The 22,230-nt window shown below is 37.8% G+C and overlaps 1 protein-coding gene across 1 annotated transcript in view; it reads left to right on the top strand.

Annotated features, from left to right (window-relative positions):
• The window catches only part of gab2 (GRB2-associated binding protein 2), a 46,728-nt gene that overhangs the window by 12,781 nt on the left and 11,717 nt on the right, over nucleotides 1-22,230 (top strand). Inside the window, 1 exon segment of the mRNA XM_032545344.1 lies at nucleotides 8,406-8,707. Within this exon segment, the coding sequence (XP_032401235.1) occupies nucleotides 8,406-8,707 (302 nt within the window).

The following is a 22,230-nucleotide window of genomic DNA, read 5'->3' as shown; positions in this document are numbered from 1 at the left end:
GTTAAAAATCTTATATCTTGATTTTACCCACAATAGTTAATATGATTATTTTATTTTAAGTTTACATTTACATTTAATCTCCCAATGCTTGGAGAACACCATTTTAAGAGAAATATGGTCTATATCTTGCCAACCATTCACTCTCCTTTAGCTTCCACACCATTACTGTGGGCTTCAGTCTTTAAAGGACCCGACCTTCCCAGTTGATGTAGGCTGGGTGCTTCAAAGTCTGTGAAGACCCGAGGTGGGCGACTGTGCGACTGGACGGCTTAACCTTCAGATTTATTCCCACCCTTACCTCAGTGTAAGGATGCAGCCCATGAATTTGTACACACCCTGCAGTTTCATGATTGAAAAAAATTCCAAATAACTAAGTTAATCTTTCTTGAGTGTAAGCAAAAGGTATAGTTGCCTTCAACAAGCCGATCAGCTGTGCACAGCAACAGGTGGCATGGAGGCTTCTGGCACCTCAATGAAAGGATTTTAAACTGACTGCCATTTCTTGTGGTTTGAAAGTGTAACCTTCCAAAAATTTCATATCCCTTGCTCATGGTTAGATCAATAAACAGTTAAAAGCAGCAGAAATGATGTCATCGCCAAGGATGAAGCAGGTGTCAGGTTCAAAAGATGTCCGTCAGTCAGCAGCTAATGTGCCTGAAATAAAAGATGGCCTCTTAGGGAAGCAGATGTCTACAGGTGAGGTGGTTGCACGGCTATGGCACAGATCTACAGTGCCAGTGTTTGTGCAGCTGTGTAGTGTGTGTGCGTGTGTGTGCTGCAGCGACAGGTATGATCTATGGGAAGTAGAGTAAAAGACAACAACCTGCTGACTCCTCCCCCTGCTGCTTTAATAGGACCAGAGGTAAACAAGACCGTTCTACCCTGTAGCTTGAATAACACTCTTGTTTAACTTGGATGTTTGCTCATAGACATTTAAAAAACATGTCGGCTGATTCCCATCATCCCGCCTGTTGACACAACCTACTATTAAACACAGACATTTCTCCATTCTAGTAAAAGGGCACATCTTGGTTGATTGTTTGGGCCTTGATTAACTTGATTAGTTAGGTTTTTGCGGTGGAAGAGTGATAAACATGACGCAAATAAACACGACTCTCCCTGTGGTGGGTTGGGTTCAATGTATTGTTAGAAAACTTAAGAAAAACTGTCACTTTTCTGAATTGTTGACTTTTCTCCTACAGATTCGTTGTTTTTCCTTCTCCCAAAAATAGAAAAACGATCAACATCCGAAGAAACAAAAGAAACTGGCCAGATGAACCAGTTTTGTTCTTATTTTTAGTAAGCAGCTCGCTCAGAGGAATGTTTTCTATGGTTTTGTTATTAGATGCTTTCCTTCCCAGGCATCTAAAATAGATGCAGAAAAGTTATCCTTTGTGCTGTGCTGCAGTCTCTGTGTATCTGGCTCGTCTCGGCATGGGACAAGTGGGAAAAGGTGAGATCAAGCCTTCATGGGATGATTGAATAAGACTGAGGGGACTAAATGCTCCTTGCCCATAGATGCGGATGGCTGCTCTTCTCTCACTGTCGACAGGCAATCTCTTCTTTTTTTTTATGTCTTAAGTTAAGACCCGTTATAACCCACATAGCGTTTGATTCTTCACTTAAACCTTATCTGGTACTTTCAAAGATTTTCTCTGACTCACATTCATAGAAACAGGGGTTTGCGTTGAGCAGAGTGTTGTCTTTAGTTTGGGATTCACCTTTTTATTTGACTTTATTGTCTCTGTGGAGAGAAAATGGTGTAATATGATGAGCAAACACCAGTATATGAGAGTTACAACACATCCTTTGCAATGTGTTGCTCTTACAATACTGCAGTGATTACTTAGATTTCTGCCTAGTTTTTGTTGTAATCTGTGGCTCAGTTCAACACTCGTTTGTGTTCCTGAGAACTGTCCAGTCCAGTAGTTATCAAGGGCAGTGTTCCTAGCCACCCCCCTATTTTTTCTTTTCAGAGCTGTAGCTTACACCAAAGCCATGGCAGGGGGAGGGGAGAGAGTGGCGAGTTCAGCCTAGTTTTACAGCTTCAGCTCTTACTTCCCAGTGCTTAGACAGTGATCGATAGGCTCAGACATGCTCTGTAGGACAGGCTGTGGGTGGGTTCACTCATTTTCTTGTGTCCTCCTCCCTCATGATCCACTTTACCAGGGAAGTTCTCTCAAATTTAAGCTGCACATAAAAGCAGATTTTGTAACTGATTTCTGGAATGAGTTCACTAGAAACGGTGACTTGTCTTGTCATATTTCATAATTTGCTAAGAAATTTTAGTTTGAAAGCCTAATACCCCGGTCACAGCTGATGATGGATGCCAGGAATAACCCAGCCGGGTTGAGACGACCTCTTTAAACTGGGCATCGCTCCAGCTTTCAATTAAGCGAAGCACTCCTTTTTTCCAGAAAAGGCAAAACATCTACATGACGCTTGCATTTCTCTCAATGCTGAATTACAAAATCCTTAAGACCAGAGCCATATTATTAAAGACTGTGTTTGGTCTTGTGTGTTGCCATGTTTGTGTTTTGATGGAAACTCAATGAGTATTATTACTTCTTTGGAATGACTTGTACTACAACCTGCACCGTTATAATTTACCCCGGTGGATCTCCCTTAATACCCTCCCACACTTATTCACAATACATTCATTTATTCACAATTAATCAGATCTTCTTAAACACATCATCACTTTTTTTATGTCGCTACTTCCTGATGCAGAAGTTAGCAGTTATCAGTGAATCGTTTTGACTGAAATAAAACAAGAAGTGGCGTACCCCAACACCTCGGGTCGCATCAGCTACACACTGCAGATAAGATCATGACCTGCACTTCCTGGAAACAATGAAGATGTAAACAGGTACAACATTACTGTCGCTGAGTTAAACATCAGTGGAAAAGTAGAATTACAGTGGGTTTTATGTAGATTCAAGTTAAGACTTGAATAAGGAAACATTTATTTGTGAAGGAGGTAATGCATTCCAAAATATTATTTGTAAAATATTTTTAGGTTGTATTTAATTAGGTGACAAAAGTAGGAAAAACTTTTTTTTTTTTTAAAATAACTGAAGGTAGCTATGGTTGTCCTGAATGAGGTTCTTTCTCTCATGATACGGACCCAAGTTCTTTAACGGTGAAGGGTATTGTGCAAAATCATCTCTTTTAAACTTTATATTGTGTTATAATATTATTTCCTAATCAAAAACATAGCAGGCGGACAGCAGCAATTAGCAAATGCTTGGTGGAACTGCAAGGCTGCAAAGCTTACCATGCAAACTGCTTCTCACTGCAACGCCCCTAGAAACAGTTGAAAACGGCAAAGTGGAGGAGCATTGTTGTCATGACGAGCTGAAAAAGTGAATTCATTTTTATGTACACATCCTTTTAACAACTGATGGTGACATGGTTGTTATATGTCAGCCTCAGTCACTGTCTCACCTCTGCTGTGTGTGCCTGTGATTACTGTCTTTTGGTTAAATTTGATATTATACAAAACCGATTCATGTAGTGTAGGTTCAGGCAAACTATTTATGTTATTGAATTATTTTATGTAGTTCATTTGTAGTTCTAAACATATTTAGAATCCCTTATTTCTGTCTTGGCGGAGTTGATATTCCTTTCTACTACTGCCTGGATCACACATAACCAAATATGCAAATTAGGTGATGATGTCAGCTCCTTTTAGGAGAGCCAATAGCTGCTATTCTTGCTGACGAGGCAACAGTGTACAAGATCTATGTCAGTTTAAAAGGTAAAACACCCGACAATGTCAGTCAAGTTATTGCAGAAGAGATGGGAGGTTGCTCTTTTGGGTTGCTGTTCTTAGGAGAGTCCAATTTGGCTTTTTTTTTCTGAGTACTACTTCAAGCTTCCTGCTCTGGCTTTATTTTGTTTTGTGTTATCAACAAATTTATTTTTAATCCATTTTCATTTAATGAATTTGCTGCCCTTGTTTCCTAGAACCAGACCGAAGGGTTCTAGGAAACCCTTCTTCTTTGATTGTGAGCATTACTTCACTACATGCAGTTCCTTTTTATCTGGAGCAGTCATTGTAAATGGTGAAGAACACTTGCTTTGTCAGGAAAAACCGAGAGCAATAAGCAAGGCATGTTTGACAACGTGTTCAAATGAAACCATGCATCATTAAAAAAAAACCTGGCTGTGCAAATTGCGGCTACATGAGTTGCTTGTAATTGGGAGTTTGGTCAGGACCCCTGGTGCCAATTGTTATTGGGTATAGCTTAAGTAGTTTGTACACAGTATGAACACACAACTTAGCAATGTAAAACACTATTTGGGTTTTATTCAATCTTAAAAGCATAATAGAACTATGTTGCTTTGTTGTGTTGTACTTGTATGAAGCACTATGTTTTTATAACCATCTAGCAGGTACTACCAGGGCTATAATGGGCTGTGTTTTAAAAGAAGTACATACATGGATATGCCAAAAATATTTGTGGGCACAAAAGTTTGAATGTTAGTTTAATATATAGTTAAATGTTATTTGTGTGTGTTGAATGAGTAGATGCAGTAGACTGTAGTAGATGAATGTCTGTTAATGTTTTGCTTGTGGGAGGAGACTCCAGTATAAAGACGGGAGAGGAAGCTCCTATTTGGAAAATTTTGGCCTTAAGATGCAGACAGAGCTTAATAGCCAGGGGGACAATATTAAACATTTATTTATTTATTTTTTAAATGTGCTGATTTAATTTCAAGAATTTTGGGGTTGTTGCCTGGACAAAGCAATGTAAAAATGCCTTAATCAAGCCTCTTATTTTTCTTGGCTGTACATAAAGTTCTCCCAATGATGAGCTGGTATAGTTCAAATATTTTGGGATATTTCCCTAAGAACTTTTTAAAGAAAGATCATAGTTTTAATGTTTGTCATACATGTCTATATAGACTTGGTGTATCACTATTTGTTTACCTGAGTGGAGGTACAATGTCGCAAAGTGAAAATAGTCAAAACACAACCAAATCTGGCAGTCAGTTTAATATCAGTATGGCCTATTTTGAAACAGTCGAAAACAGTTATCAAAAGAATGATCATAATGCTTTGCTAAAATACCTATTTAGCCCTGGATTTATACATTAACAATATGAATATATAGTCATCAGCTAAATTGGACTTTCCTTTCTGACACTATGCTATTTCTCTCTTGTCTTTGGTATTCTAGATACACGTTTTGTTTTAGTATCTGGGTAAAAGTTCCTTGATGGCAGCTACTTTCATCCTATTTCTGTTAAAGCCAGGTGGAAGTAAGTCCACATAACAGAGAGAGAATCCAGGGAGACATCCAGACTCCTTTTGCCTTGCTCTGTAAGTCAATCCTTAGTATCGAACAAACATCTTCTGTTTCCTTCATTTCTTCTTCTCATGGTGTTTTAAGACTTGCGAATACACCCTACTAGCTTAGTCTCCTGTAGCTTTTAAATGTTTTCTATCCGAACATAGATAGGAAAATACAGGATTCCGCTCTTGTCTTTCCTGGTGTCCCTGTGAGCTACTACAGATGGTGACAGGTTGCCGATAGACACATTACCAGAGCAGTGAAGCCGGGGAAGCTTCTTCAGCCATCACTCATTTCATCTCTGCGTCTTGATCTTAATGGCCCCCAAAATAGAACAAATTTGTGCTCATACTTCCAGAAGAGATTAGGAATATCATATTTGCAGGGTGGTTTTTTTGGGGGGGGGGGTGAGGGAGAGGAGGCCTTATGGCAGTGTCTGTGTTGATGGAGGGAGAGACGGGGGTCCAGCAGGATTCTGTGTGTCAGCAGCCTCCATGTGAGATGTTGCCTGCTGGAAGTGCATCCCTGGCATAAGTCCAACAGCCCACACACCCACCCCCCCTTAACACTCCTTTACGACCCTTTCCCTTCCCGGTCTATCTTCCTCTTTTGTGTCGCAGTACAGAGAACAGACTCTCTCTTTAGATGGCTGCTGGAAAACCATGTGGAGCTTAAGTATGGAAGGCTGCTCTTCTTCATTTGTGCCTATCTAATTATCAAATACAGGGGTGTTCTTGGTTTGAAGCAGGAGTGACTCAATATATTCAATACAAAAAATGATATGTAGATTGATTACAGACAGATGGATATATCTTATATTTATTACTGTTTGTTTGGATGATTACGACTTGCAGCTCATTAAAACCCAAAATTTAGATAATCTGGAAAAGAACCAGTGGTGGGCAACTCTAACTCAAATTGTAGTTGCACTAACCCTACAGCAGGAATCATAACCACTAGTTCTGCTAATGTTAAAGCACAACACCTACACTGTATATAGTGGAAGCTAATGCTAAAGCACTAACTTCAGTTTAAATTATAATCTGCCCTTGAAAAACTACAACCCCTGTGCACAAATTTAATTTTGTCTTTAAATTCACATGTTCTACAACACCCTTACATATTATATTTATCTTTATATTTTGTTCTCTACTGTCTGTGTTTTATTTTGTTTGCAATTATGTTATTTGAGATTAAAAGAGGAAGCGTGAGGAGAAGAAACAGAACTGGTGTGGGTTGAAATGGGTGAAGACAGTGTAAATGTCGAACTTCTTGAAGAATTAGTAATTATTATTTAGTAATTATTTCACTCATGTGAAAGTTTACAAACAGCCAATTAAATTTGCACTTTAGGATTTATCTGGAAATGTTACTTTAGGGAAGCTGAATCCTTTATGTTTTGCTAATCAAAGTTAGCAAAAATTAGCACCACTATTAGCATATTAGTGGAAGTGTGTCCACCATTGATAGAAACAATAAAAAAGGATTTAATGCATGAATGCTGGCCTCGTGAAAAGCATGTCTATGTTGTGGAACACTTCATGCTTTCAATACTTGGTTGGAAATCAGCTTGTGGATCTGGTTTAATGGTGGCCTTTGGTTTGTTTGCTTTGTTGTGCCTCTCAATTTCCTCTTGACAATTCTCAGATTCTCAATGTGGTCTAAGTCAGGTAAATCTTAAGAAAAATTGATAATGTGGTCATTAATGCTGGTTTTAGTACCCTTGGCATTGTGGGCAAGTATGAAATCCTACTGGAAAATGAAATCAGCCTCTTTATAAAGCTTGTCGGTAGAGGGAAGAATGAACATGCTCTACAAATTTCTGCGCTGACTTTGATTTGTGCACTAGAACAGGCTTTACTTCACAATACTCTTGACGCTGCAGTTTTCCCTGTTTGTTCCTTCTACTCCATTTTTTTCTTTCCACAAATTTATCCATTAATTTCCTTAGGTAGAGAGAGCAATTTGTTAACAGACAGCTTCTCTAGAAATGACCTTTTGCGGCTTACTCTCCTTGTGGAAGGTGTCATTGATAATCTGGTGGAGCCATTGTGGATGTTGACGCTGTAGGCAGGAAAGATCTCTGGTAGCAGTCAGTCTTGCAGTTAATCTGAAGAGACCTCTGACTGAAGACGCTTGCTGCATGGCAAATCCTGACTGTCATGACATGCTAACAGCTCAATTTCCAGGCTGCAGAGACGATACTCCACAGTAACATGTCCTGGATGAGAGCATTAGTTGTAATAACCCTTCTAATCCACCTCATTTGCTTTGGCCATGCCTCATAAAATCTCTGTCTTCACAAATAGTTAGAAAACCAGGCAGAGAGAGATATTAATCCTTGTCCTTTATGAGCAAGAGAGATGGATTTAACTTCTTCTTCTATCTCATCCGTTGGCCCAGCCTTGCATGCATACTTGTTTTTAGTGGTAATCTTTATTATTGTAATTTTCTTTGAAAAAACTACAACAAAACAAAACAGGATTTGGGGTTTTATAAATTATATCACAACCCGGCACATTTTCTTTTCCAGTTTATTGAAATAAATGATCTTTTCAATGATATTCCAATTCATATGGATGTTCCTCTATAAGGTGCAGTTTGTTTGTCTGAGATAAACATTTGGCGACCATATGCTGACACGACTGGATTCGAATGAAGCAGAGAGTCGTCTTTTGTCCTGTTCTGGTAACGGAAGGAGTCTGCAGTCTTTCAGTGAAGCTGTCATGGAGGAGCGCTGCTTCTCTTCGCTCAGAGAGGGATATCTGCACAGGAAATACGTTGGGAGGGAGTAAACACCTGCTAGTCCCCCCTTCCTCTCACAGCCGCTTAGACAGACACCAACCACACACAACCACATGTGCTTAAAAAGGCAGACTTTCCTCTTTGGTCTTTTTGATCAACAGTAAACATCAGATCACACGTCCAGCTGTTGAGACTGTTATCATTGCAACACTTTCACCTTTTGCACAGTAAGAATTGAACTTAACCACAGGTGTTTATTTCTTGAAATGCTCGCAATAAAAAGATGCTGCTTTAATAAATGACCGTGCTGAAGTTCTTTTGGGATAATTAACTTGCACTCTTATTGTTTTTAAATTCCAGGCATGGAAGAAAGCGTTGGTTTATACTTCGGAGTGGCCGAATGAGCGGTGACCCTGATGTTCTCGAGTACTACAAGAACGACCACTCAAAGAAGCCCATCCGGGTCATCGACCTGCACTGCTGCGAGCAGGTGGACGCTGGCCTGACCTTCAAGAGGAAGGAGTTCCAGGACAGCTTTGTTTTCGACATCAAGACGTCCGATCGCACTTTTTATCTCGTCGCCGAGACGGAGGACGAGATGAACAAGTGGGTCCGCTCCATCTGTCAGCTGTGTGGTTTTAACCAGTCGGACGACACTCATGGTAAGGGACCTTCTGCTCGTCTTAGAATTATAAAATTACATTTCGGGTGAGATAAATAAAACTATCGTATCATTATTCATCTTTATTCCTGGGCAACCAGTTTTTATGCTGTATAATTCTAGGGGTGAACCAGCTACCAATATCAAGGTATACTTTTAAAAAAGGGGGTAAGTTTTTTTTATTGACTTGGAAACAAAAGAGCGGACTCTTTCCTTCCTCTGTCTGTTCCTGCTGATTCAGCTGGCTGAAAAAAGGCTTTTCTCTCACTTTTGGCTCTTTGGAAATATCTATATTCAAGAAAAACGCAGATGGCAATGGTGGACAAACTAAAGGAGCGCCAGCCATCACTCATGTTAACCAGTTTATTGGAACAGAGGAAGGTACCATGAAGTGTTTTTTTTTTTCTTAATTTATTACTCAAATTAGCCATGACAATAACATAAATAATCTAAATTGTAAAAATGTTACAACTACAGTGTTAGAGTGTATACAAAAATGAAAGGTTTATCTTCTAAGTAACAGAAATTAAATCATATTATACACTTTTTGTTTTGACTTTTGGTGTAAAAAATCATGAAAGCATAATATTTTGGCCAAGATTGTCATATTGTGAGAGCCTCATACCAGCTGGCCCATGCCTACTTTAAACAACACATTTAAAACCTCGTGGTAACACTCTGGACAGCTGGGTTTTATCTTTATTTATTTGAGAGAACTGGAACATCTCTCTGACAGACTCAATTATTGATTTTCTTTTCTCATAGTGAGCATCTGATTTTTGTTGCTTATGAATAAGAAGACTGACTGTTTCAGTGTGGACATGTCAAAGTTAGCTTGATGATGCATATCCTTTTTGTAAAAGTTGTTACACATATAGAGTGCCTTGTTCCCCCACCACTGTTAGTGAGTGTACTCCTGGCATCATAAATGATAATGGAAGCGCTTATCAGAAAAGCCCTGCTAATGCTATTTCCATGTGGGAATGTTTTTACCTTTAGCTTTTAGCATGCTAACTGCTCATAAAACCTGGAGTTAGTGTCAGTTAATTCCTCTGCCATCAGTGTTAAAGCGTCGTAATCATTTGCAAACCTTGAACTATATTTTGTTAAATGAGCTGCTGTTTCAGTGTTTTTCCTTGCCTTCCATGTTGTTGTTTTCCCACCATTTGACAGCTGGTGAACGTTAATCTCTGTGCACATGGTTGATCATCTGTAACATGCGATATGTCCAGGTGTAGACTGAAAAAAACAAAACTGTTATGAAGTTTTAATGATTTTTGCATCACAAAAGCTTTCCCTTGGGACCATATTTGCCAATTAGCAAGGTCCTTCTACACTTCTTGAACTGTATTGTTTGTAGTGTAACTGCTTGGGTTGTGTTTAAGGGAGGAGAGGAGGCGGCAGACTCGTCAGGACGTCAAAAACTCACAACCGCACTGGTACTGGGAATTCCACAGTGTTGTCCCTTTAATAAACACACTCTTCACCAACCTTACAAAGCCCGGTTGAACGGCTGCTATATTATCAAACATGAAAATGAGCAGAGTCCAAACAACCCGTAACGTTACTAAAAGTTAGGGAGCTAACATGTCCGTCTCGGTTCATCTGTCCATCTGTAGCACGTTTCTCCCACGCTCTCTACAGTGACGCGGTGGCGCATACTTGTGACATCATTAGCGATACCAGAGTATCTTAAAGAGACACTACACAATTACGGCTGTTGCAGTAGCTAGCAGGCTATGACTTGAAGATTGGAGGGGAATGTTTTAGTTATGATGACAACTGCATAAGTCATCAGTAGTTTGAACATCATTTACAGCACGTTTTTGTTATAAAGCTCTGCTTTCACAAAAGTATCTAGTTCCTTTTTCTGTGAAGTTCTGTCTGAGTGCCTTCGTTATCTAAATGCGTCTTCATTCACGCTTTCGATGTCGCTGAAACCTAAATAGAGAAGTTAAAAATGGGCAACTGTTTAAGCATGTCCTTCTCTGAAAATCTAAAGCATTGCTTTCTAGGCAAAAATAACATCTAACAGCATGTTGGTGCCTCCAGGATCAAACTAAGGAAAACACGAGACATACTTTCATCGCACCAAAACTAACAGTATTTCAGTGAGACACACTTTGAAGTTACTTGAAATAAGAAAGTTTTAACCTGTATTATTTCCAGTTAATGTGTGCCATTTATATTTGTTCAGTTTCTGTTAATCTGATACTCCTAAATAAAACCAAGTGCAACTAATTGCCTTCAGAAGTCACCCGGTTAGTAAACAGAACCAATTTTTATTTTATTTAATCTCAATATATATTTCCAGCAGTTCTGAGAAGTCCTCATAGGTTTGTTAGAGGACAACAGTGGACAAACTATAAAGAAGTTTAAATGGTAAAATTCTTTACCATTGAAAGAAGTTTAAGTGGTAAGGTAGAAAAGTAAAATTGAACATAACTTTCAACTTCTTGTGGAGTGCTGTTTAAGCCACCTATCTGAAAATGGAAGGAATGTGGAAAAACTGTAAGCCTTACAAAAATGTGACTGTCCAAATGAACTCCAATTTCTTTAATCGTTGATCTGGGTGATCAACGATTGGCCAGTACTTGCATGTAAAATCAATCTTATCATCTGATCTAATCTACCGCTGCAAAAAACATGAAAATCCGCCCCTGCACAGCAAAGCAAATCTTTTGTGAGAGAGACACAGCAAACCTGCCCACCGGGTCATGTTGGGACATCAAAGTTTAACTATGGTCAACCCACTGTTGCCAACTGAGCAACTTTGTTGCTATGTTCATAGGTGTATAGTGACCTTATAAAATCTGATATTGTAAATTACAAAAAAATTGGTATCTTCCAAAATTGTAATCAGCAGATCAGGCTTTTTAAATATCGGTGATTGACAAGAAATCTGCAATCGGTGCGCTTCTACAAAGACAACATTATTCAGAGAGGCTGGCAAAAGGCCCATGGTTGGGACCTGATCAGAGTTCCCAGAGTTATGGCTTTGATTAAACTATTTTTACGTGACAGAATGGCCCAGTCAAAGACCAAATGACTTGAGCTGTTTTGTGGAGTCTAATGGAGACTTGTATCTTGTGTCAAACAACATAAAAGCAGCAGTTTTATGAGATCATTCAAGGCAATTGGTCTGGTTTGCATGATCTTTAATGTGTTCTGAAAGCTATGTGTTGTCTTCCTGTTTTTCTGTTCCATTTTCTGCCTGCTAGTTGCCATACGAACAGCACAAACATCTTAAAAGGGGTCCAAACAGCACGCATCTTCCTTCACAAACCTACGTTGCACAACAGGCCTTTTGGGCCTGTGGTTTTTTTTTTTTTTCTTTTTTTTCGACTTTTAGACTTGTTGACAGTCATGTCGATGAAAAAGATGTACCTTCTTCCTATGAGAGTTAACAGGTTGTTTGCAATGTCACACTAGAAAGAAATGCACATAGATATAGTTAAATAGTTTCATCAACAATAATTGCTCTTTTTTTGGTTGGTACAAAGCAAATGTTTCAGAAAAGCGGTGCAAATTTGTGAGTTGATCAACTGATGAAGCAGTTCTTGGGGTGTGGAAATTCTCATCACATTAGGAAAATGTCTCTTCCCACTCAGACTAGTAAGACACCTTCTGTTACGAATGCAGCGTTCCGGAGCTGAACGTGTGAACTCAAGCTGTTTGTGTTGTTCACACAGCAGCGCCTAAACCGGTTTTGGTTGCATTTTCTCAGCTGATGCAGGATCCTCTGCTTGTTTTTCTCTGACGCTATCCATCAAATATGTTGGTGTTATTTACACAAATAATGAAGCACGTTCAACATCTTTTTTTTTTTTTTTAAAGCCAAGAGACACGAGAGTCAGTTATAGATCAGAGTGATTGTGTCATCAGACTCTCTGGGAATTCCCTCTCTGAAGGAAAAACAAGTAAGACTTTAAAAACCTGAGAATTTAGTTCCTCTTATGGAAATTATACATGTTGACAGTTATAGTCGTTCTCCCTCAAAATGTTAAAGTGGGGCCCCATAAACAGGAATATGTTGAAAAGAAGGATAGCTAGGCAAATGAAGGACTTGGTTCAAATAGATTAGTTATTATGAGTTAAAGATTATGCAGAAAATGTCCCATTTAAAAGTATTCAAATGCAAGACTATATAAAGATAGCATGTAAACTTGACCTGGTGGTAAAATGACCCATGTTTTTGAATTGTCTTTAAAAGTAAAATATATCTGGTTTAATATTCATGCCCCTTTCACTCATTTACCCAGAAACAAACAGCATCACAAGAACACAGGAACACACCAGATCAGTCCTGTCTAGAGCACAGTTAGGCTACAATATAAATCACTTCAATCCATCATGCAAAAACGGAATAATTATGGAACACCAATCCTCCCAAGACATTACCGTAAGAAGAGCGTTTGCAGTTTGCCATAAGCCGTTTAGAGGAGTAGATGAGAGTACTCTGCTCCCATGAAGGTGAAATTGGAACACATGTGAAACAATGTGGTGAAAAACTAAAAAGACATCAAAAAACTAAAGACTAAAAAATTTAAAAATGCCATCCTCAAAGAGAAGCGGGGTGGTGGCAGCACCATGCTGTGGGGGTGCTATTCTTCAGCAACCTGGGAGAAACCCTGTTAGAGACTGCAAAACATAATAGCAACAAACTATTATTTTAGTTATTGATTTATTCTTTTGATTATTCTGACAATTAATCAAAATAAACAATTGGCATATTCTGCCAATTTTAAAATTTCAAATATTTAAATATTTTTCTTTATAGGCACAGTTTTAAAACCTTGAATACATCTCCTGTTCTTTACATTTACAGATGTGTACAACATTTTGTTTGTCCACCACCTAAATCCCCAGCAAAATACAGTTTGTTGTTGTAATATGACAATACCTGAAAAGGACATTGTTAGGTTTTTGGATAAATACATGTAGATGTGTTGTAAATGGACTCAACTGGACAACAGCATGTTTTAGAGGGCTGAACCGTCTGCGCTTCTCAGAGGATTCTGCTGGGATTTTTGCCAGCAGCAGTTATATAAGCACCTTGATATGAACCTCACCTTCTGTCATTCAGTTGGCCCTAATCTGCGTTAGCAAGCTGCGTCTCGCGGCGACGAGGAAGGACAGCCAAGAGCAATATGTGACAGTTAATTGTTACACAATTGACTCTCTGTCATTCTGGCCTTTTTGCTGTGCCTGGCTTCGTTTCACTTTCTGCCACACATGTACAGGCTTTCCCACAACACACACTTGAGAATTTCGCAGCCGATTAGGTCATCTGTTTTTAAAAATATTTTTAGATCTCATAGTTCAAAGAAAAGAAATATAAAGCTCTCTTCCCTGGAACTGAATTTATATTTGCTTAATTGCTCTGTTGTTTATTTTTCTGAAGAAGAAACAAGAAACAACAGATCCTGTTGTTGTTGTTGGCTCATGTTTGTCGGTTATCGAGTAGTTTGTGTGGAGATGAATGTCACACAGGTGTGCTGTTATTTACATAAATTCTACACAGCCAGTGCTTTACTCCTATTATACATTGAAACTACTACATCACAGAACTCTGTAATGTTTACACATTCCTTATCATGTTTTCAATAGTCCGAGTTTAATGATAAAACGAAAACCACGTCAAATCTAAACTGTTTTCTCATGCATGTAAAACGTGTCAAGACAAATGAGATGAGAGAAATAATAAATTGCATCAAAATAACCTTGATGGTGCTAGGAGACAATTTAATTGCATCATCTGAAATGTTTTATTGGCCCATCTAGTCTTACCCATCTTCATTTTTCAAAAAAAAGAAGAACCACTCTTTTGTGGTATAAAGATGTCAACGCTTATTTGATCACTTTTTCTCTGCTTTAAGGAACTCAAGGCAACAGTTCTACAGTGAAAATACTCTATACCAGGCTTGTCTGAAAAAAAACTCTCGTATTTAAGACATTTAAAGAATCTTGTTGAATTTATTTTTACATTTTATGTATGTATCTATTAACCTACATATTTATATGCTGTTAATTTACTTATCTGTTTGCTTACTTACTTCATTTACTCATTTTTGCTGCTTTTTATGACTTTTCCTTACTTACTTATTGCTTATTTACTAGTTAGTTACCAACTTATTGATTGGCTCACTACTTGCTTTCTTATTACTTTCTTATATATACTTACTCGTTTCTACTTATTTGCTTTTTACTTGCTATTCATATACTAATTTACTTACTAACTCACTACTTGGATATTTTGTGACTTTCTGCATTTACTTATTATTTGCCATTTATTTATTTTTTTATTACTGACTTACCCATTGACTCACTATCAACCTTCCTACTGACCTATATGTTTAATCCTTACTACTTATTGAGTTACTTCCTAGTTAGAGTTCAAGTTCAGTATTTGGTTTCCATGTGTGCAGTAGAAACACATTTCGTTCTACAATGAAAATCATGTTTTGCTGTCTGCAAGAATGCAACTTAGAAAAGAAGCTAAAAAAGCAAGGAATATAAAATAACCTTATAAACATATACCATCTACAAGTACCAGTAACAAGATCAAAGTACTACATATATGTAAATGTTATACAATAAATAGTGTGAATATAATATAGAAGCAGATTATTGGTAGCAGTGCAAATGTAAAAATGTGCTAGTTAATTTTAGTTGATGGCCTTAATGAAGCTGATTAAAATCACACTTAAAGCAAGATGAGTTCTCATGGCTTTTGTAAACTAATTGAAACAACACAATTGGTCTGAATTATGTTGTTCAGTGTTATCTATCCCAGTCAGTCAGAAATATTCTTGCACACTGCAAAATTGAATAAAGACTGAGCTTCTGTTAATCTCAGTGCATCAAAATATTGACTTGACCAACCCAGAGTCTTGACCTGAAACTAAATGAAAATCACTGGGTTATCACCGGCATCACATTTAAGGTCAAAGGTCTTTTTGAACTGCTCAAGAAAAACCTCTGACATCTGACTTTGAGCTAAACAAGAAAAGGGAACGTTGATGGAAATCAAATACATGGTTGAATATGCTAAGTTAAACAGAATCCTCTCTGCTTAGAAGACTTTTTTTTTTTTTTTTTACACAAATAGCACATATACCAGTTGGACCATTTCAAATGGAGGCTCCAAACCAACTACTACAAATAGAAAGAAATAGACAACAGTAAATCATTTGTACAAGAGATGCACCGACATGAACTGTCTGCCTTTTTAGTGCAGATTCCTGTTTAGCCAGTTCTGATTTAGTAAAGACTGATTATTATCTGTGCTTTTCTCCAGTCAGCTGTCTTTAATTATTATTTAGTATCTCAGGAAAAGGCTTTCACTGTTATTTTAAGACAAAATATTGTTGCTAGTTCAGCTTATATTTTCAATTAGCACAGTGAGCACAGGAGCTGTTAACATTTTGTATGTATTTCATAGTGAGTGAAGCGCCTTACGTGAATTCATAAACCCAAAAAAGATTGCCAATATTTTCAAGTCCAGTATGTTGAGCAACAGAGTTTAAAAGCACAAAGGAATAAAAGAGCAACTGAAGAAGCAGCCTCTGCAGAAAACATTGTAACTCTGACTTTTAAACATCTCACTTATCCTGAAAAACAAATAGAATTTTCTTCTTTCAGTGACAACTTCCACATTGACGAGGTCTTTTAGCCTTACCTCTTAGTGATTGAGTATCCTGTGTTCACTCACCAAAAACAAACAAAAAAAACAACAAAAGATTGCATTTTTGAGTTTCCGACTAGCAAGTCTCCAATGGCTGATCAAGTTAAAAACAATTGATTTTTTTTTCATCTCTAACATTCATCCTTTTGTCATTGTAGTTGATAGATCTTTTTGTCTATTTCGTAAATAAAACATTGTGATGCCACAGTTGGCAATTTTGTGGCTTGTAAACCTATCTGCTGCTCATAGTTACTGTACATGGGTCCTGTTCTTTGCGTAAAGTAACCTCCGGCATTAAAAGACGCAAGAATCTGTCTTGTTTTTTTGGAAACAATGCTTTAAATTTAGATGTAAATGTGATTGTGAACAGACTGTGTCAGGGAAAACGGGGAAATTGAAATGACGGCCAACCAATCCTTGAAGCTAGTGTTCTTCGAACCCACATGAAGTAAATAAATGTATGCTTGTACAATATTAATATGGATAAATGCATTATACATTTGCTCACAACAGGCTTCTTAGTCTCTCTTCAACAGAGAGCATGCCTTCTCCCCTACCAAAGTGCCCTTTATCTGCATTGATTTTTGTTGAAATAATGCCTCCATGGCACTGGAAGGTCAGGTTTCTACGGCTGTGAAGCTGTCTGAGGACAGTTGTTTTATTGTTGCAGCTTCCAGCCATCCCACCGAAAACAATAAGCTTAACAGCTTTAGATACAGATCAATTTATGTTTGAGTTTAACTATGCGTTTTGGTTTCTTTTGACAACTCATTTGACATTATTTATTTTTTGTTGTTACAGAATTTATGCAGACGCTGTGCATACATTAATTTTGAACAAAGTCAGACCCTGGAAAAGACGTTTTTAAGAGAAACCGGACAGCTGAAGTCTTTTCATACCTTCTTAATGGCTTCTGAAAACACATCCACGGCTACATATGTTTTTGGTTCTCCCAAAATCTGCTGTTGGGTGTTAGCACTGTTGTTATCAGACACTGATGTCTGGCTGTGTGGCGTGTGTCTGCGCCCAGAGAGACCCAGCCCCGAGCACAATCTAATGAATGGAGCTTCGTTTAGTCAATCATGGGCTTTGTTCTGCTTTCTGCTTGCTGTTTGAACTCGGAGACAAGGATCATCCCCACTAAGGGACCAGGATTTTAGTTGTCAGCAGTCCTTTTGCAGTGCAGCTCCCGCTGTTTTCTTTCTGTCTTCAGTTTGTCTGTTTTCCTGTCTGCTCCTTAAAAAAGGAAATGACAAAAAAAAAACCGACATATTTTTCCATCTGAAGTTTCATCTTTAAGATTATGATATAATAAAGAAATACATAAACATAAAGAAAATTCAGGCCATTGGATTTGTAAAAAAAAAAATATTTTTAACGGTATATTACAGTTCGGTGCTTCTTGTAGTGTGATGAAAACCTCTCTTTTTGCATATTGGTAAGAAATACGGTATTTTGTTGCAATTTCGATGAAAGAGGAACTTGTCTGGGTAGTATAGATGTTGTGGCCAAAATTGACTCATTTGTGGTATTTAGAACACATCGTTCTTTAACGAAACTGAAATTTTAAAAAAAAGGCAAAAAATGCATCTTTGCATGTTTCATATCCAACCGTCTTTAATAAATAAAGATTATATGCTTTGCTTTAGTGTCTACACTGCTTAAAAGTTTTGACATTTGGTTGCATTGGTCACAAACTTCATTGTGTTTGGTTCAGGCTTTATGTGATTGAACAACACAAACATGGTGCAAACCTGATGTTTACATTTGGTATACAGTAAGATAATAATTTACATTATGTGTTTTTTTTTATTTTATGTATTGCTGAAATTTTAAAGCGACTGATTCCTAATTATAAAATGTTCAAATGAAAATATATTTGAAGTTTGATGCGTTAGCTGCTAGCAGTAGAGCAGCCATCTCCGAAAGAGTTTGTACTTTATTTCAGTTATTTTTTGGTCAAATGAACAGTTTTCAGCACAGCTCTCTAACATTTTCATGTTTTTATACCTCACTGTTGCACAGCTTCAAGTTTTTTATTCCTCTGCTTGTTTGCACATTACAGTAATGAGGTCAGGCCACTGAAAATGAGCTGCTGTTTTACATTTTGCCCCTGAGTGTAATTCATCGTCGTGGAGACAAGCCTGTTTTTGGATGATTGATTAATCTGGCGTATCGAGGTAAACTGATGTCGTGGTGGTCTAACGTTGGAGCTCACATGATGCGGAGAGGCGGGCATGCAATCAGGCAAGGCTCCTGTAAATGATCTCTGCCGTTTTCACTGAGCATGATGAAGCTTTGTGACTTTCTTTGCTTCCTGTAAACCCAGTGTTGGCCTGAACCATCTTGGCAGAAGTCTAGCATCTCTTTTTTTTTTTTGGACCTCAAACCCCTGCAAATGGAGTTGCTCTTTTGGGACACACTGATATATTATGGAAATAGGCCTGGCAGATCCATTTAGGATAACTAATAATGCATGCGTACACTTGGGATCACCAGTGAAAACAGTTTAGTACTCTACTCATTAGGGTAGCACACAGTCCTAGATTGCAGCCATTTTTTTCTAAGGGTACTTTCACATAAATTGTATGACCTGTGTCTTGGCCTCTCCAACACCCAATAGAGCCATGAAAGAACTGGTGGTAATTTGCAGCGCTCATTGTAGTTGTTTGAACTCTAAGACTATATGTTTAAATGCAATCTTGTAAGAGAACGTTAAGGGAATTACATTTTAGTAGAACTCAGACTGAAAGCAATCGGACTGAATAAATCTTCCCGATTTAAGATTTTATGGAATATGGTATAAGGTATGCCTGTATGAGAATATTCAAACGTCCTACTTTTCCTTTCAACAGGTCAGTGGATTTTTTTTTTCTATTTTTACATACTCTTTGAGATCAAATTAGGACATGTTCTCATCCAATTCTGGCCGGACTTGGAGGAAATGAGCCCCCTACAAAGATGTTCTTGTCATGAGTGATGCAGCATACTTCTAATTTTGGCCCCCTGAGACCAGCAGCTAGCTTTTATTAGATTACAGCCACAGAGCCAATGAGACAGAAGGTGATATATTATGGAGCATGATTGGAAAATTGCTCATGAACTTTGGAACTCTTTGACCTGTTATAGCTGTGTACTTTTTGCCAAGCAAAAGGGCCCATTTAGGCGTTTCTGCTGATGCCTTATGTTGGCTTAGACATCAGGATCACGGTGAGACTAACTTATTTCTTGAAAATGTCTTGCTGATGTCTTAGAATAAATGCAGCCCCTAATAATAAGTACAAATTCCTCTTTAACTGTTCTAGGTTTTATTGTGCTACAACCACAATATTCACTGTGTTTTTTAATTGGTTTTATTTAAAAGATACAGTTGTGAAGTAATAGGAGAAATTATGCATGATATATATACAGTATATACCGTATATAATTTCAAACAGAAACCTGTGCTGAAATTAATTTTTTGCTCAACCCTTTTGAGTCAATACTTTGTAGAACTTCAGTTTGCTGGAATTACACAAACTCAGTTCAACCGGGAACCAAAGTTGCATTTACATCTGGTGTGGTTCGCTTTCACTGCACTGTCAAACAAGCCAAACACTTTGAAAAACCTCCAAGCCTGTGGTGGCGCTGCACCAGGAGCTACTGAAGAAAACAACATGAAAACCTCTGAAGAAGAGATCTGGCGCTACTTCCTTCTTCATGAAATGTAAACACAAATTCAGTTACAACAGATTTTGTTGAGTGTATTGTGAATAGTTGTGGTCCTTCATCTAGTTGGGGTCCTTTTGTTTTTGTTTTTTATTAGTTGTTTTTTTTTTTTACTATTCTTCTCAAGCAAACATCTGAGGTCTTTTTGACAAAATCTCTAAGAGTAAAAGACACCCAGGTGAACTGTATTTACCAATTAAGGGACTTTTGACAGCTAACAGTTGGTTGTCCTTGATGTTTTTAAGGGGTCTCAGAGTAAAGGGGGATGACTACAAACACGTAATATACTGTTTAGCTTTTTCAATTTCCTTCCACTTCAGGATTATGGACCAAGTGTTGGTTGTGTGTAAATCCTAATTTATTGGGATTTTATTACATTTTATTACATAAAATCCCAATTAAACCTTAACCTAATATGAATAGATTTGAAAAAAAAAAAAAAAACAACTTTTTTTGTTTGTGCCATTTGTGTCTCTTTTTTTCCTTATCAGCTAAAATATGATATATTACCTTTTCAGGGAAGTTGAATGCTACTATTTATATAAAAAATACATCTGGGAGTATCTTTGAGAATCTTGTGTCTTTGTTTTTATTTTTGTACTTCTTTCTCAATCCTCGTGTTATGACTGTAAGGAGTTTGTGGAGTTGCTTCCCAGAGGTGACATACATCATCAGGCCCATTAGTGTCAGTGATGAGCCATCTATTCCATCAGCAGACTGGACCAGTAATCTTTCATCTTGCTCTATTTCTGACAGCCGTTTCTGGTGCTAATCAGAGCCAGAAAAAATATTATTTATTGTGCACAAATCAACAAGGAATGATTATGTTCAAGGAATTTCCTAGGATCATTTTATTCTGCTCAGGAATACAAACAGCTTTTGTTTTGCAAAGCAGCTCTCCATGTCAGCAGGGGCGGGGGAGTCTGTCTTTTGACAACAAATCAATATATCTACCCATATTAGAGGGGCTAACGCTCACCACGCTGGATGAAAGCTTTTACAAAGCTTTTTGTGGAGAAAGGAGATGATGCCTAACCAATCCAGGGAGAATGGAATCACTCAGGACAATGGTTCAATTGAGGATCATTGAGGTGGGGGCAGTGTGGGGAGTCCCTGCCTGTGTGACTGTTGGCCTATGCATCTCACGGGTGTCCACTGGCCTGGAGACCTCATAACAGAGGCTTTTTTCCCTCCAGGCCTGAATGTGGCCTCATTCAGCAAACAGGACTCCAGAATACTGCGCCCAGCGCCAGTCCCACACAAAAACATAGATGCTCACACAACACATTTGTGTTCTGCAGCTCTAATCATGACCCACTGATTCTTCTTAAAGGGTAGACTGACATTTTTGTGTAACTAATTTAAAAGGTCTTCTTTGAAGGGCATGTGACATGTGATTCTTTTACAGAATCTCATTTTCAGTTGTGGTCAGGCTAACAACTTACAATAGTTATATTCATTTCTGTCTCACTTTGAGAAGAACTGAGACATAATTTGCTGAAGAGAGGACATTACTTTGGGAACACTATGGCCACAATGGAAAATGTTTTGTTGATGGTTACGTTCAATAAAATTAGGATGTTGGCTAAGTAATACCACTATTTTCTCATTAAAGACAAAAACTGTGTTGTTCTTTTGATTACTCTTATACTTGTGACAATTATTTAGGAAACTTGGGGGGGAGGGAAGGAGAGTGTTCCCAACACAGAAATATGTCCTCCTCCCCTGTTTACTTTCACTCAATTCACTCATGCTTCCTGCAGAGAAACAAAAAAAAGTTAAAAAATTTGAATTTAAATTATGCAGCAGAAATTTCAGAAAAAAACTATTGCTGGTTGGTTTGACAGGTTTTCTGCATAAAAGTAGCAAAAGTGCTCACTCCATTCTTTTTCTGTTTTGCTAATAAACAGTAAAATTAATGTATAACAATGGTTCATCAGACACTGTTGATCCAGATGATGTGATCATCCATAAATGGTACTTCTTTCCTGTTATTGAAATGTGGCTTCAAGGTGCAGAAGGTGCTTTTAAAATGGTTTGCTAAACAATGAAAAGGAAAATTGTGCTTTATTTATGTTTCATATGTTAAGTTTTGATGACTTGTATGGTTTTAGCACAATATTTTCCAT

The sequence above is a fragment of the Xiphophorus hellerii genome, chromosome 18, assembly GCF_003331165.1.
Source record: "Xiphophorus hellerii strain 12219 chromosome 18, Xiphophorus_hellerii-4.1, whole genome shotgun sequence".
In the NCBI taxonomy this organism is placed as follows: domain Eukaryota; kingdom Metazoa; phylum Chordata; class Actinopteri; order Cyprinodontiformes; family Poeciliidae; genus Xiphophorus; species Xiphophorus hellerii.
Note: the sequence above shows the minus strand (reverse complement) of the source record. Positions and strands in the feature narration are given on the sequence as shown.